This window comes from Nicotiana tabacum, chromosome 8 (assembly GCF_000715075.1).
Source record: "Nicotiana tabacum cultivar K326 chromosome 8, ASM71507v2, whole genome shotgun sequence".
Classification (NCBI taxonomy): domain Eukaryota; kingdom Viridiplantae; phylum Streptophyta; class Magnoliopsida; order Solanales; family Solanaceae; genus Nicotiana; species Nicotiana tabacum.
The window spans coordinates 187120833-187136952 of NC_134087.1; the positions used below are offsets into that span (position 1 = coordinate 187120833).

The 16120-nt window shown below is 36.8% G+C and overlaps 1 protein-coding gene across 1 annotated transcript; it reads right to left on the reverse strand.

The window, feature by feature from the left end:
- Positions 1–295: 295 nt before the first annotated feature.
- LOC107800367 (pentatricopeptide repeat-containing protein At2g20710, mitochondrial-like) lies at positions 296–941 on the reverse strand. The gene is made up of 2 exons (XM_075220736.1): positions 933–941; positions 296–832 (listed from the first exon to the last, which is right to left on the reverse strand). Exons 1-2 carry the CDS (start codon positions 939–941, stop codon positions 296–298), a joined length of 546 nt encoding a protein of 181 aa, XP_075076837.1.
- Between the last annotated feature and the right edge of the window lie 15179 nt (positions 942–16120).

Consider the following 16120-nt stretch of genomic DNA (forward strand, 5'->3'; position numbering starts at 1 on the left):
ACAATAGTTGCAGAGAGTATTTCTCAGGCATTGTGAGAAATAGACTATGCAGAGGAAAATAAAGAGCGAACGATATTGTAGTGAGGTGGGAATATCAAAAGAGGGTTATTTCTTTTGAGTGTTGTAGTGGTCTTTGGAGTATTTTACTCGGACCTACAAAGTGTAAAATTCTTTACTATAGTGATATCAGTTGCTCCTCTCAGAGCCGTGGTTTTTTCCTTATTCAGAAGGGTTTTCACGTAAAATCTTGGTGTCATTATTGCTGCATTTCTATTCTTGCTGATTTAACCATAACTTAGTGTTCCGCGTTTATCACTAATACCATGAATATTATTTTTGCGGGTCTATTATTTCCAACAGCGACTGTATAAGCATCCCATTCAATCAGCCGAGGATCTACTTCCATCTTCATCAAAGGCTTCTCCATCTCCTTAATATCTGGAACAGATGCATAAGCATTCAAGCAGATAGTATAGGAGAATGCATCACCAGTAATTCCCTTATCTTCCATCTCTAGCACCAATGAGTGTAGTTTCTGAAGGTCTCCCATTTTAACATAAAGGTTCATCATAATATTGTATGCCTCTACATTAGCATTCCCCGGATCCCTCATCTTTTGCATTGTACCTTCTGCTTTTCTCAATGATTTTGCATTAGTATAGCAATTCAAAAGAGCGACATACACACAAGAAGCTCTCAGATTTTCTGGGATGCTAAAGAAATACTTCTCTGCTGCTTCCAATCCATGAGCTTTTGATACCAAATACTGTCGGACTGCAACATCCCCAGGTAATAGATAAGGATGCTCGGAGTTGTCAATCCATTCATAAATCTGAGACAAAAATAAGAAGCAGGATATTGAACCTGGAGAGAGAACATAAACAAGGGGAAACGCCAAAAAAAAAAATAGTTTTGCTAGAACTAAGACCAACTGTTGCCATGGCTGAGTCAATTCTAGTTATTCAATCACTAGTTGCATATGTTAGTAAATAATGGCTCACAAACCTTTTATGTAGGTTTTTCAATACGAAACTCTATTTTAAAATTAGAAGAATCATGTCTGAATTGAATTTTTTTTTACATGATTTGACCCTCTTATTCTAAATCCCCGAAAGACCAACATATTCAAGAGGTAGCAAATGGTGGATTGGGTCAGAATAGGTTGAATTAATGAACAGGTCATAACCAACTCGTTCAAAGTTTGTTTGGATCAAACAATTGGACATAACCCAATCTGCCCAACATGACGTAACTCATCTCCTTTTTTATTTTTTCTCGAGTAAATTCCAAATCCCAAGTTTTAATTTGTGATAGAAAAGGTACCTCGATTTACTATTTGTATATGTTATTTTGTTATTATATAAATAAAGATACAACAACAACAATAAACCCAGTCAAATTCCACAATAAGTACGGTCTGGGGAGGATAGTGTGCACGCAGATCTTACTTCTACCTTTGGAAAGATTGAGAAATCGTTTCCGATAGACTCTCGACTCAAGGAAAGAAGCAAAAAGAGGTAGTAACATAGGTAATCACAACAACAAGACAAGATGGCAAGATATATAAACAAAGACGAAAGAAGCAACATTTAGTGGTAAAAATTAGGAGTGAGAAAATATGAGAATAATGTTAATACTACTGGTATATACAAAGGACGCACTTGACTACTTACTAACCTTCTACCCTAATTCGCAACCTCCACACGCTACTATCTTGTAATAATTGCAATAAATTAAGAATTTGAATTCTATTTGAACTTTAATTACTAATTAATGATTAGAAATAAGATATTATTTATTATTAATAGAATTTGAAATTCTTAGTATAGATCTAAGTATCTATATATCTAAATCTAACTGAGTATGTATAATTAGTGCAAAGAAGGTAGAATTGTAGAACTAAATAAATGGACTTATTTTTTATGTCCTTATACTCATTATGCTTAGCATTGAATACACTGAGTATTCACCTTATCATGATCCCAAATCAATGATGGGGTCTGTTTGGCGCCTCCTAAATGGGCATCCAAATTGGACCGAACTTATTATCATCCTACGGTCCCTAAAAGTTATAGAATAAGACATTAATTTCTGAGAAGGATCAATTTTTCTGATTGTACGATGAACTACCTTGAAAAACATTGCCATGAACTTCCAATTCCCAAGTTTCTCTTTTCAGTGGCAAAGATTACGGAGAATCTCCATTTCTTGTAACTCCTTTACGACATTGTTCCAACATGGATTAAAGATATTCTAAAGATCAATTAAATTTTTATATTTTAAGACCCTAAAAGTCTGTTATTTTGACCCTCAAGCCGTCATTTTTAGTCTAAAAATTTAAATTATAAAACAAACACATAATTATTAATGATAGTTTGGTGCTACTAGGACTTTTTGTAACATGAATTATGAGTTAACGAAAGTTTAATAATGAAGTTAATATCTTGTCCTAATGAATCTTATGATCCCTATGCCAACTTGTTTCAGTTGGTTAAGAATCCCCTGCTCTCAATAGAAAATGATTAGTGAAAGTAACTAAGAAAGCTAAAATCTCTTTTTGAAGTCATTATTTATGTGGTTCCAGTTGCATTTCGACCCATTCAGTTACACTTTTTGACCCAATTGATTGATGAGGAATTTACATAGAATATAACTCTTTAAAGACTTAGTTATATTTTTTACAACTGCTTTAATAAAATTACTTTTAGTATAACTTATTTTAAAATGAGCACTTTTTAATTAAATTATATACAACTTTTTAATTCCTAAAATCTCTCTTGATATTCTCTCTCACTTAAAAATATCTCTTTCTGATTCTCACGTATCTATCATTATCAATTTACCCCCAATCTCTCAAATAAAATATACTCCATGATTTCATAACGCATATCCCCTTTTTGCGTGATTTCTCCATGATTCTCACGTATATCTCCTTTCTGTATCGAGATAATATATATGTGTAGAGGCCGATTCATAGAAAACATATTGCTCTACCCAAGTTTTTTTGACAATGTATTATTTTATATTATATATACTATATATTGTGTTATTGTATATATTTATCATATATACATTATATTTGTTTCCCCAAATTTGCTTCTTCTTTATCACTCTATCAGCAAAATGTATTTACTTCTCCCAAGTTTTTAAATAACGTATTTTCATATTTTCCCATATCCTATATATATATATATATATATATATATATATATATTGTATATAAATATTGAACTGGAAAAAAAGAAGAAGAAATTAACAAATATACTATACACAGTATAATATATACATATACTATGTATTACTGTATATTTTCTTTGAGTTTTTCATACCTAAAACATATCCTTATATATATCTCTTGAGATTATCCCTCACCTAAAACGCATCTATCCATATTAAGTTTTCCTCAATTTTTCCATTAAAGGATTCAAGTATATCCCAATGTCCTAAGCGTCTTCCCCATTATTAAAAAATATATCCCATGTATACTAATAATAAATATAGTATATAATATATTTTATAGTATAAACTAATATGAAAATGTATAGAAGTATACAATACAACATACCTTCAATGTATAGTATCACTTTACTTCATCTAATGTATACATTGAGGGGGGAAAAACTAAGGTATACTACTAATAAATACCGTATATAATATATGATATAATATAAACCTATATGACATTGGTATAAGTATACAATACTGTCACACCTCCTTTTTATCCCTCCAAAAGATAATGCGTGTTATGGATTGTGCATTAAAGAGTTTTTCCAATTAAAGTGAGAAACTTGAGTATGGATTATTTTATTTACAGAGTCGCCACTTGGAATTGATTTTTAGGTGTTCCAAGTCACTTTTTATTTGAATCCCTAGTCAAAGGAAGGTTTGACTCTATTTTTTATCGATCTGCAAAAATAAAGTTCGGGTAAGAAATTCTGTTGACCGGGGAGAAGGTGTAAGGCATTTCCGAGTCCCGTGGTTCTAGCACGGTCGCTTTATTGACCACATTTGGCTTAAATTAATTTTGGATAAATTGTGATTTATTTGATTTTCAATATTTTATCTATCCGCTTTTATTTATTAAAATTGTTGAAGAGTGATTTGAACAATATTAAATTGTCCTAACCGCACCGCGCGAGCGAATGTGCGATCGAGACGAATTTTATTAATTTTATCATAATAGCACTACGCAAGCGAATCCGCAGTCATGACAAAAATTAATACTACGTTGTTATTTTTTTATTTTTTTGAAGAATTAAAAACATTTTGAGAAAGTTAACTAAAAAAAACTATCATGCTACGCAAGCGAGTCCGTGAATAAAAAAGTTAGAATGCGCCTACTAGTTGCCTAGTAGTTCAACTAATTAATGAAAAGAAAATATGTTAATTAATTAGTAACGGAAATCTGATTTTTATTATTATTTTCTAGCCTTATTATTGGTAAAATTATGCAAATAAATGTTGGACCAACTCAATCTATTTTAAAGAAATAGGCCAACTTCTTGTTAAAGGAGAAATGAGTCAGCTTAAGGATTTTAGAAGATGTGATAACTATTTATTTATTTCTTAGAAGAAAGAGAAAAAAATGGGCCACCTAGCTTAGCTTTGCATTGGGCCTAAAGAATTGAGTTTTTTACTCAAATTCTTTGTTTGCTAAAACATTCAACCTTTTTCCACACCCCTTTATTTTTATTCCGTTTTATTTATTATTTGACTCCTAATTAGTTTACTGATTTATGTCCACTCAATACAATGACTAAAGGTACAATAACAACATAAACACTTAATAAAAATAAATAATAAAATGAACTACATATGAAATAAACCTTCATTTATATATATATATACTCCTGGAATGAAAATATTGTTAACATATACTTCTTTCAACTTTCAGTATAAGAAACTTACTTCCAACACCAATTCTAAGAAAAGATAAATTAAACTAATGTTACTTTGTTGCAACTTGTAGCCAAGTAGACATTGTCACACCTCCTTTTTCGCCGGCGCCACCCAAAGGGGTGCGGAAGGGAGTTTTTGCAATTAAAGGACAATCGAAATGGGATTTATTTATTTTATTCAGAGTCGCCACTTGGAAGATTTAGGGTGTCCCAAGTCACCAATTTAATTCCGAATCGAGGAAAATATTCGACTTTCCAAATGAAGTCTGCAAACCAGAAATTCTAAGCAAGGAATTCTGTTGACCCGAGGGAAGATGTTAGGCACCCCCCGAATCCCGTGGTTCTAGCACGGTTGCTTAAACTGTTGTAATGGCTAAAATATCTGATTTTAAAACATGTTCAAAAACTATAGTGCAATTTCAACTTTTAACCGCTTTTATTGTTATTATTATTTTTATAGAGAATTGCAACATCGTGAAAATATATCTCGAACCACGTCACATCAATGTACCCGTGGTTATCGACATATTTCGACTCTGTTGAGATTTGGATTTGGGTCACATAAATGTGCACCCGAGTTTTAAGAAAATTAAATTATTAAAATCGCGCCTAAAGCGACTAGCGTATCATTTACTTTGGGTAGGGCCGTGAGAGTTTGCTAAACGGTCCATTCCGAAATCTAAGCAATTTTTAAAGTAAATATTTACCGAGGGCCCCGCAATTTTTATATCTTTACTCGGCGAGGCTCATCTCATTCTTTTTAAAAGAACGGTCCTAAAGTGACTACATTTCTATTTAGGTTGTTCTCTAAAATAAAAGAAAATAATCCTAGTTAATTACATGCTAAAAAAAACGTAACATATTAATTGCTAGATTAAGACAAATGTTATTGGAAGAGAAGATTACTAAAATTGAAATTATAAATAAAATACAACATCGACAAATAACATATTCAAAAAAAACTAATTAACCTATAGCTAGGTTAAACTCGCATGGTTAGACGAATTGATTCATTGGAACTAAATGCTTTTCAACTATTTGAAACTAAACCCACCTTAATTACTGATGCTTACAAAAGTTTGTTGAAGCTAACTCGTTAACTTGGATAACCTATTGGATTAAGGTTCTTATCCTTTCTACATTGAATCGCGCTTCAACTATGTCGAGCCTACGGATTCTATAAAATTAATGTCCTTTTTATTTCTGCCTAAAACTGGCAGAACTAAACCTATTCAAACAATTACCCCTTCAAACCAAACAAATCCCCTTTTTAAACAAACGAGCTGCCTGAACCAAACATTAATACCTAATTCACACAATTAGTCCAAATTTATGCCTTAACTAGGTTTATCAGCAGGTTCACGATTAACTTGTTATTTCAGACTGATGCCGGCTCCAATTAGGATTACCTAAACTTGTTTAATTCCAATAACTCAATATACTTAATTCGAAATGAAATAGAATTCTAACTAACATACACTGAAAAACTATTAATAGTTTACAAATTACAGTTTATAATCAAAAGAAAATAGTTCTAGCCAAATATAAATTCCATCGTCCATGTTCTTAATTTGAATTACAAAGATAGATTATACATCTGCCTATCATTTGACTATTAAACATGCAAATACAAATTAAATACTTGACTACTTGAGTATTTCTTTTCACTACAACAGCCGCATCACAATGATTCGAAAGTGTACCTGATAGTAGAAACAGAAGAAGAAAGTGAAGATCAGTAGACCAGTAGCTAACAACAGCGACAATCAGCACCAAGCAGTACAACAACAACCAGTAAACCCAGCTCAAACAAAATTGAAAACCCAGCAGTACCAAAATGAAACACAGACAGATGCAAGGAAATAATAGTTTCTGATTTTCAAATACTTAAGAAAACAGCCTGACAACTCTTAGTGCAAAAGTTCAAACTCAACACTCTAACTCTTAATGTAAAAGTTCTGATTTTTTTTTGAATTTGTTTCCTCTCCTTTTTCCAGTCCTTTTCTTCTTTTGACTCCTCCCCTCTTTATACAATTTGCCCGACCTTTCTTCCTTTCAAAAAATCAGAATTCCCCACTAAAAATCTGCTCTTTTTTACTTTAAATCCCACTAAGGAAGCCTTTTTCCTGATTTTCAGCCCCCTCATTCCCTCTTGTTCCCCATTAATGTATTAATTAATACCCCCATTAACAAAGCACTAACACTAAAATATTATCCTAACTGTTTTATTCCCAAATTTCCCCTGAAAACCCTTAATATTACTGCCCTCCTAACACAAATACTACTGCATTACAACTTTTAATTCTGAAACTCTGTTTAATCTAACAGTTATCTAAGATTATTTCTGGCTAACAGCTATAACCAATTCAGATTATTCAACTCAAACAACATTTCACACTAGGACTCAAATCAGATTGAGTAGCATCAGAATAGGGATCAAGAAATAGCTATATTGGATTAACTAGAATAACAATTGTCATATATACACAAATCCTAGATACAGAACATTGTAAACACATTGAACGGAAATATATGAAGAGAAAAGGGATCAAACACAACATACATGAGACCACTGGAAAACCATGAACAACAGAATGCCGAAAAACTATATGAACGACCTAATCAACGAAGCTTAACTGATCGATTATATATTACAATCAACACTTGAACAAATCAGAAACAACGAAATAGGCAATTCGGGTAATTTCAGGGGTATTGATAGAAACATAGATTAACTGGAAACTAATTAATCGACGCAACTTATTAATCGATTACACAAATTATAACACATAACAATTATAGCAAACATAAACAAATGAAAGATTTGGACAAAAATAAAAAGTCCACTGAAGATGAGCAGAATTAACTGATAGAAGATGGAAAATTAATAAAACTACACTAAACAGATACATAGATAAACAAAAATTATAAATATAGAATAAAAGAAAAAGGAAAATACCTCAGAAATATTCTGACCCAGGTTCGAACTTGAATTTGGACACTTCGAGGTCGAACAGTCTTTAATCGAAGTATTCTCAATTGAGAATACCTCGATTAAGGTCTATTAGACCCCAATCTTTTATTTAATTTTGGACAGATTCCATGATTTGGAATTTTAGGGTTCTTGAGGGTCTGATTTGGGGCTTGATCATTTCTGGTTAGATTCGAACCAAACCAAGTTTGGTTTGGTTACGAGCGAGGTCAGGAGAGTGACTGGTGTGATTTTGGGGTACGTTAGGGTAGTTTTAGGTTTTCCTCGAATCTTCAAATGAAGATTCGAGCAGTTCCAGGAAGATTTGACCTATGCTACTACCGGATCCATGACGAGGATGGTCAGGAGAAACCATGGTGTTGATTTGGAATCCATCGGAGAAGGTTGGGTTTTCAGACCAAACTTTGATCGAAGATTCGAGACGTTGGGGCCTGATTCGAAGGAAACTAACATCAGATCTGGAAATAGGATGTCGTGGGGAAGCTATGGTGTTAAGGTGGTGGCCGGCGGCGTAGTTGCCGCCGGGTTTCAGGTGAAGGGGAGCTAAGGCGGCTAGGGTTTGGGGTCTGTCGACGATGAACAGGAAGCGGAGGGGGGGGGGTGTTTGGTTTGGGGGTGGGGTAAGGATTTGGGCTTATATAGTGAGGGGTTGTTTTGATCTTAACCGTTAGATCTATTAAGATCAATGGTCAGGATGAGAGGGGTTAAACTTACACGGTGTCGTTTGGTTTAAACAGGGGTATGGGTTGTCCCGGGGGAAGGGGCGAATTGGATCGGGTCATGGGGAGGCCTTGAATCGTTGGATCAAAGAAAGTGGGTGGCTCAGATTGAACACTTGAAACAGTGTCGTTTCAAACCAAACCAGGGCTGCACTGAACCGTTTGATTTTTTCGATCAACAGCTCAGATTGAAGGGTGACGAAACGGGGTAGTTTCATCATCATACTGCGTCGTTTCGTTCGTCTCTGAGACCAGCTGGTCTGGATTGGGTCAGGGATGAGTTTTGGGCCTGAATTTCTCCTGTCCCAATCCGAATTTCCTTTACACTTACCCGTTTTCCATTTTTCTTTAACTACAAAAAATTAAACAAAAATCCTAAATAAATTGTAAAATCCAGAAAATAAAATTACACACATATTTTTTAACACCTATAATAATTAACACATAAATTAATCATTTAAATAAAATCAACACAATGGCAAGAAATACATATGTATATTTTTGTGATTTTCTTTTAATCAAATTATGGTTAATTAATTCCTAAATATATATTTTTCTTTTATTTTAATTTATCCTTTTATATAAACCAATGATTAATTAATTATAAAAATGCAACATTAATTCCTAAATGCAGATGTATCTATATTACTATTTTTTATGTATTTTTCTTTAATTAGAATAAAATAAACATGCACAGATAAAATGCCACGAAAATTCAAAATCGTATACAAAGAAAAATTATTTATGATTTCTTTTGGAGTAGTTCTTGTGAGGCAAAAATCACGTGCTCACAGCTGCCCCTCTTTGTCCGAAAATACGAAGAGTTTTTGTACAAAGATAAAGTGAGCGGATACGAGCGATTTTTGCCCGTTGGAATACTCCGTGTGAAGCATTTTTTGAAAAAGATTTAACTGAACCTTTGCTTCAAAGGTTTCCTACATATCCCTGGCTAAAAGGGAATCAGGTTAATGTAGTTCGGGAAGTTTTGGTAGCTGGGACTACGATGGAACTGCTTTTTACTGTTATTGCTGTTGCTACTGCCTCCCGATCTCCTTATTACACCGTGCCAAAAGAAAATAAGAAGCTAGACTAAGCTAGAAATTACAAAATCTTATCTGTCTTCCCCTTGCTCTGGTTGCATCGCTTTTGTCGGCTTGTGTTTTCTCCGGTGCCTTTCTTTCGAAAACTGCTGGGGATGATACTGGCCTTTTGCCTTTTTGAGCATAAGTTTTATTATTCCGTTCTGTCTGTCGGGGACACTGCTTCCTACATTAAAGCTTGTTATGCTGGGGATCTTTGTTGTACTCCTCCTTATTACTGACTTCTGTTTGATCTTGAAATGTACTCCTCTGTTCTGCAGGCGGGCTCCTGACTTCAACATCTTCTTCAAAATTTTAACACCTCCATTCTCCAGGCGGGTTCTTGACTTCTTCAACTTCCTCAAAATTTTAACACCTCCATTCTCCAGGCGGGCTCCTGACTTTTTCAACTTCCCAAAATAATCCAGCCTCCATTATTCAGGCGGGCTCCTGACTTCAATAACTTCTTAAATTCTAACACCTCCATTCTCCAGGCGGGCTCCTGACTTCTTCAACTTCCCAAAATAATCCAGCCTCCATTCTCCAGGCGGGCTCCTAACTTCAACAACAACTCCGAAAAATAACACCTCCATTCTCCAGGCGGGCTCCTGACTCCAACTTAAAATATAACAACCTCCGTTCTACAGGCGGACTCCTGACTTCGACAACTTTTCAAAATAATTCAGCCTCCATTCTCCAGGCGGGCTCCTGACTTCAACAACTTTCTCAAAATAATTCAACCTCCATTCTCCAGGCGGGCTCCTGACTTCAACAACTTTCTCAAAATAATTCAGCCTCCATTCTCCAGGCGGGCTCTTGACTTCAACAACAACTCCGAAAAATAACACCTCCATTCTCCAGGCGGGCTCCTGACTGCAACTTAAAATATAATAACCTCCGTTCTACAGGCGGGCTCCTGACTTCGACAACTTTTCAAAATAATTCAGCCTCCATTCTCCAGGCGGGCTCCTGACTTCAACAACTTTCTCAAAATAATTCAGCCTCTATTCTCCAGGCGGGCTCCTGACTTCAACAACTTTCTCAAAATAATTCAGCCTCCATTCTCCAGGCGGGCTCCTGACTTCAACAACAACTCCGAAAAATAACACCTCCATTCTCCAGGCGGGCTCCTGACTCCAACTTAAAATATAACAACCTCCGTTCTACAGGCGGGCTCCTGACTTCAACAACTGCTTCCTTCAAAATTAGTGTTTTATTCCTCTGAAAATTGCTGGGGATAACACCGATATTTTATTTTATCAATGTGTCATTTTCCTTCTTCAAAGACTATTTCCTTTAAAGCTGGTGCTTTCACTTCCCTGAAACCTCCCGGGAATAACACTGTTGGGGAATTATCTTCCTCCTTTTAACTATGGTGGGGATGATATTGATTCAAAGGCCATTGCTTTTACAACTTTGGGTTATCTTGCTTCTTCCAAGATTGCTTTTCTTTTAAAACTTATATCTCCCTTCTTGTATACTGCTGGGGATTTTATTTTCTTCAAAACTTGTGTTATCTACTCTCTTTCCCAAATGGCTATCTGATTTTAAGAAAATTTTCATAATGAGAGAAAATTTTCTACCCCAGTTTAATAATCCCCTTTGTGACCCTGTCTTCCTGTGTCAATAATATTTCCTTTCCCTGCTTTAAATCAAAGAAAAATTTGTTAGTTTAAAACGTGGTGAGTGATCGTGCTACTTCTGCTGGAGATGGTTTTCCCCTTTTTCTTTTCCCTGCTTTGCTACAAAACTTGCTGGGGATGATATTCCTGCTGGGGATGGTTTTTTCTTTTCTCTTCCTTCCCCGCTCTGTGTTGTCCGACTATTGTGGAACCTGGTCGAGAATCTGTCAGAGTTGTTACTGTATCTCGCAAATCTGCTGGGGATCCTCTTGGAGTTTGATCCATAACTTCCTTTGGAAATTTGGGCCTCTTAGGATCTAGACCCATTCATCATTTGGTCTTGCGACAAACTTCTTTTCGCTTTGTCGCCTTATCTTTGGCTTGTCCTATTCGCAGTTTGCCTTGCACCATTTTGGCAACTAGTAGTAAGCTTTGAAAATCCTTTTCAAAAAATATACTGTTGGGGAAATAAAGTCTTTTAAACCAAGAAATGAAAAAGTGATAATTTTAGAAGATAGAAAAAGAAGAAGTATTTCTGAACAAATGCTGGGAAAAAGGAAAGAAAAGAAATTATCTGAATGATATAACCAATCCCAATGATCATGTCATGCATTCCGGATTTATCAACCCAGTCTATTCGTATCAATCAATCTTTCGGATGGCCTCATCTCGCTGGGGATAAATAAATACTCAACTTTTGCCAAATGTGGAATCTTTCCGCCAATCTTGCCTTGTTGCCTCATAGTGCCCTTCGAGGGGTTTTCACTAATAAGACTCTCTCATTTCTCTCAACTCCCGTCGCCTTATGATGCCTGTGAAGGTTTTCACCGATAAGACTCTCTCATTTTATTTTATTTTTTAGCTGGGGATTGGAGTGTTGTCGATATGACGCTCTTTGTTGGGGATTCTTTCGACTATCAATTCATTTCCAGTTTATGATCCTCTTCTCTACTGGGGATCAAAGTGTCATTCCCGACTTCCGTTTGCATGAACTTGGCACTTCTCGGATACTGATCGGGAGGTCTTTTTTGGACATCAATATGGTTTTTTTGTGTATGGCTAAAAGGAAAAGGGGTATCAAAAGTTTAAGATAATTTGGAGGGGTGAAACAGTACAACTATTGGAATCAAACTCTCTTTTCAAAATTATAAACACAACTTCTGCCCCAATTCTTCTTGCTTGGGGATTTTTATTTTTTGTTGCACTATGACCGAGCCGTGAGGCGCCTACGTATCCTCTTTGAGGAATCAGGTCAAACGTAGTTCCTAATTCCTTTGTTTTTCTTGTGATTTTTATTTTGTCTTTATTATTGTTTTTCTCTCTTTTTATCTTTTATTTCAATTACTGACTCCAAAAGAGGGATAAGACTCAAAAGGGTAAGCAAAAGTTAGAGTGTTTTGATAGAAGAAAGAATTGCCTCCGTCATTTCATTCTCCGATAAATGCCAACCACAAATAAATGACAATTACAATCAAAAAGAGATCATACATAATATCTCTTAACTGCGTCGGAATTGATAGCCATGTCGACGCATTTCCCTTCGATATCTGTTAAACATAAAGCACCATTGGACAACACTCTGGTTACAATGAATGGTCCTTGCCAATTCGGAGCGAACTTGCCCTTTGCTTCTGCTTGGTGTGGCAGTATTCGTTTCAACACTTGTTGCCCCACTTCAAATTTTCTGGGGCGTATCCTCTTGTTGTAGGCTCTTGCCATTCTCCTTTGATATAACTGGCCATGACACACAGCTGCCAATCTCTTTTCATCAATCAAGTTCAACTACTCCAAACGGGTTTTGACCCACTCGTCATCATCAATCTCAGCCTCAGCGACAATTCGAAGGGATGAAATTCAATTTCCGCCGGTATTACTGCTTCAGTTACATATACCAACAAATAAGGGGTTGCACCTACTGAAGTCCGGACGGTAGTACGTTAACCCAACAATGCAAACGGTAATTTTTCATGCCATTGCCTGGATCCTTCTACCATCTTCCTCAGTATCTTTTTGATGTTCTTGTTGGCTGCTTCAACAGCTCCATTCACCTTGGGACGATATGGTGTGGAATTACGGTGTGTAATCTTAAACTGTTCACATAATTCTTTCATCAAATTGTTGTTAAGATTAACACCATTATCCGTGATGAACACTTTTGGGACCCCAAATCTACAGATGATATGGGAGTGAACAAAATCCACCACTGCTTTCTTGGTTACTGACTTGAAAGTTTTAGCTTCAACCCACTTAGTAAAATAATCGATGGCCACCAGAATGAACCTATGACCGTTAGTAGCTGCCGGCTCAATAGGTCCAATGACATCCATGCCCCATACAACAAATGGCCATGGTGCTGACATTGCACGCAATTCTGTCGGCGGAGAATGAATAAAATCTCCGTGTATTTGAAATTGATGGCATTTCCGCACGAAATTGATACAAGCATGCTCCATAGTGAGCCAATAATACCCTGCTCGAAGAATCTTCTTCGCCAATACATATCCGCTCATATGTGGCCTACAAACTCCAGCATGTACCTCTGTCATAACTATCGTGGCTTGACTGGCGTCTATATATCTCAGCAATCCCAAATATAGGGTTCTTTTGTACAACACTCCTCCACTGAGGAAGAAACCATTTGACAATCGCCGAATGGCTCTTTTTTGATCTCTGGTGGCCTGCTCCGGGTATATCCCCATCCTGAGGTACTCTTTGACGTCATAAAACCATGGCTCGCCATCCACTTCTTCCTCTATCATGTTGCAATAGGCATGCTGATCACGAACCTGGATGTGCAACGGGTCAACATGAATTTTGTCTGGGTGGTGCAACATTGATGCTAAAGTGGCCAATGCATCGGCAACCTCATTGTGAACTCTTGGGATGTGTCTGAACTCCACTGATCGAAATCGCTTGCTCAGATCGTGCAAACATTGTCGATATGGTATGAGCTTCAAATCCCGTGTTTCCCATTCACCCTGAATCTGATGCACCAGGAGGTCCGAGTCCCCCAAGACCAAGACATCCTGGACATCCATGTCTGCAGCTAATCACAAACCCAAAATGCATGCCTCATACTCAGCCATGTTGTTGGTATAATAGAAACGCAGTTGAGTTGTAACAGGATAATGACGTCCTGTTTCAGAAATAAGCACCGCTCCTATTCCAACTCCCTTCGCATTTGCGGCTCCATCAAAGAAAAGCTTCCAACCTGGTTCCTTAGGTAATTCCAACTCATCTATATGCATTACTTCCTCGTCAGGAAAATATGTCCTTAACGGCTCGTATTCCTCATCAACAGGATTCTCAGCCAAGTGATCTGCCAACGCTTGGGCCTTCATGGCTGTCCTCGTCACATAGACGATGTCAAACTCCGTGAGTAATATTTGTCATTTTGCTAACCTTCCTGTGGGCATAGGCTTCTGGAAAGTATACTTTAGCGGATCCAAGCGGGAAATGAGATAAGTAGTATATGAGGATAAATAATGCTTCAATTTCTGGGCCACCCAAGTTAGGGCGCAACATGTCTTCTCGAGTTGAGTGTACTTAACCTCATATACTGTAAACTTCTTGCTGAGATAATAGATGGCTTGCTCTTTTCTTCCTGTAATGTCATGTTGCCCCAACACGCATCCAAATGAATTCTCTAAGACCGTTAGATAAATAATTAACGGTCTCCCTGGCTCCGGGGGAACCAATACGGGTGGATTTGATAAGTATTCTTTGATCTGGCCGAATGCCTCCTGGCATTCCGCCGTCCATCCTACCGCGGCATCCTTCTTCAACAACCGAAAAATGGGTTCACAGGTTGCTGTGAGTTGAGCAATAAATCTGCTGATGTAATTCAACCTCCCCAACAGACTCATTACTTCTGCCTTGTTCTTCGGCGGTGGCAAATCTTGGATAGATTTGATCTTTGACGGGTCCAACTCAATACCCCGCCGACTGATAATGAATCCTAAAAGCTTCCCAGATGGAACACCAAATGCACATTTGGCCGGGTTGAGCTTAATATCATACCTTCGAAGTCTTTTAAAGAACTTCCTTAGGTCTGCTACGTGGTCTTCCTGATGCTTGGACTTTATGATCACATCGTCTACGTACACCTCAATTTCTTTGTGGATCATGTCATGAAACACAGTGTTCATTGCTCTCATGTATGTTGCCACAACATTCTTCAAACCAAATGGCATTACCCGGTAGCAATAAGTTCCCCACGATGTAATGAAGGCTGTCTTTTCCGCATCTTCCTCATCCATCAGAATCTGATGATACCCAGCATAACAATCTACAAAAGATCTGATCTCACGTCTGGCACAATTGTCAATCAAGATATGGATGTTGGGTAAAGGAAAGTTGTCCTTTGGGCTTGCCCTGTTCAGATTGCGGTAATCGACACACACCCTGATCTTTCAATCTTTCTTTGGCACCGACACCACATTAGCCAACCAATCAGGATATCGAGTGACACGAATAACCTTTGCTTGCAGCTGCTTGGTTACTTCCTCTTTGATCTTCACACTCATATCTGTTTTGAACTTCCTCAATTTCTGCTTGACGGGAAGGCATGTCGGATCAGTGGGTAATTTATGAACCACTAAGTCTGTGCTTAACCTTGGCATGTCATCATACGACCATGCAAAAACATCTTTGAACTCAATAAGTGTTTTGATCAATTCCTCTCTGATATTTGGTGCAATGTGGATGCTTATTTTAGTTTCTCTGATATCGCCGACATCTCCTAAATTGATGGCTTCTGTGTCATTTAAGTTGGGTTTGCATTTTTCTTCAAACTGGCTTAACTCCCTGT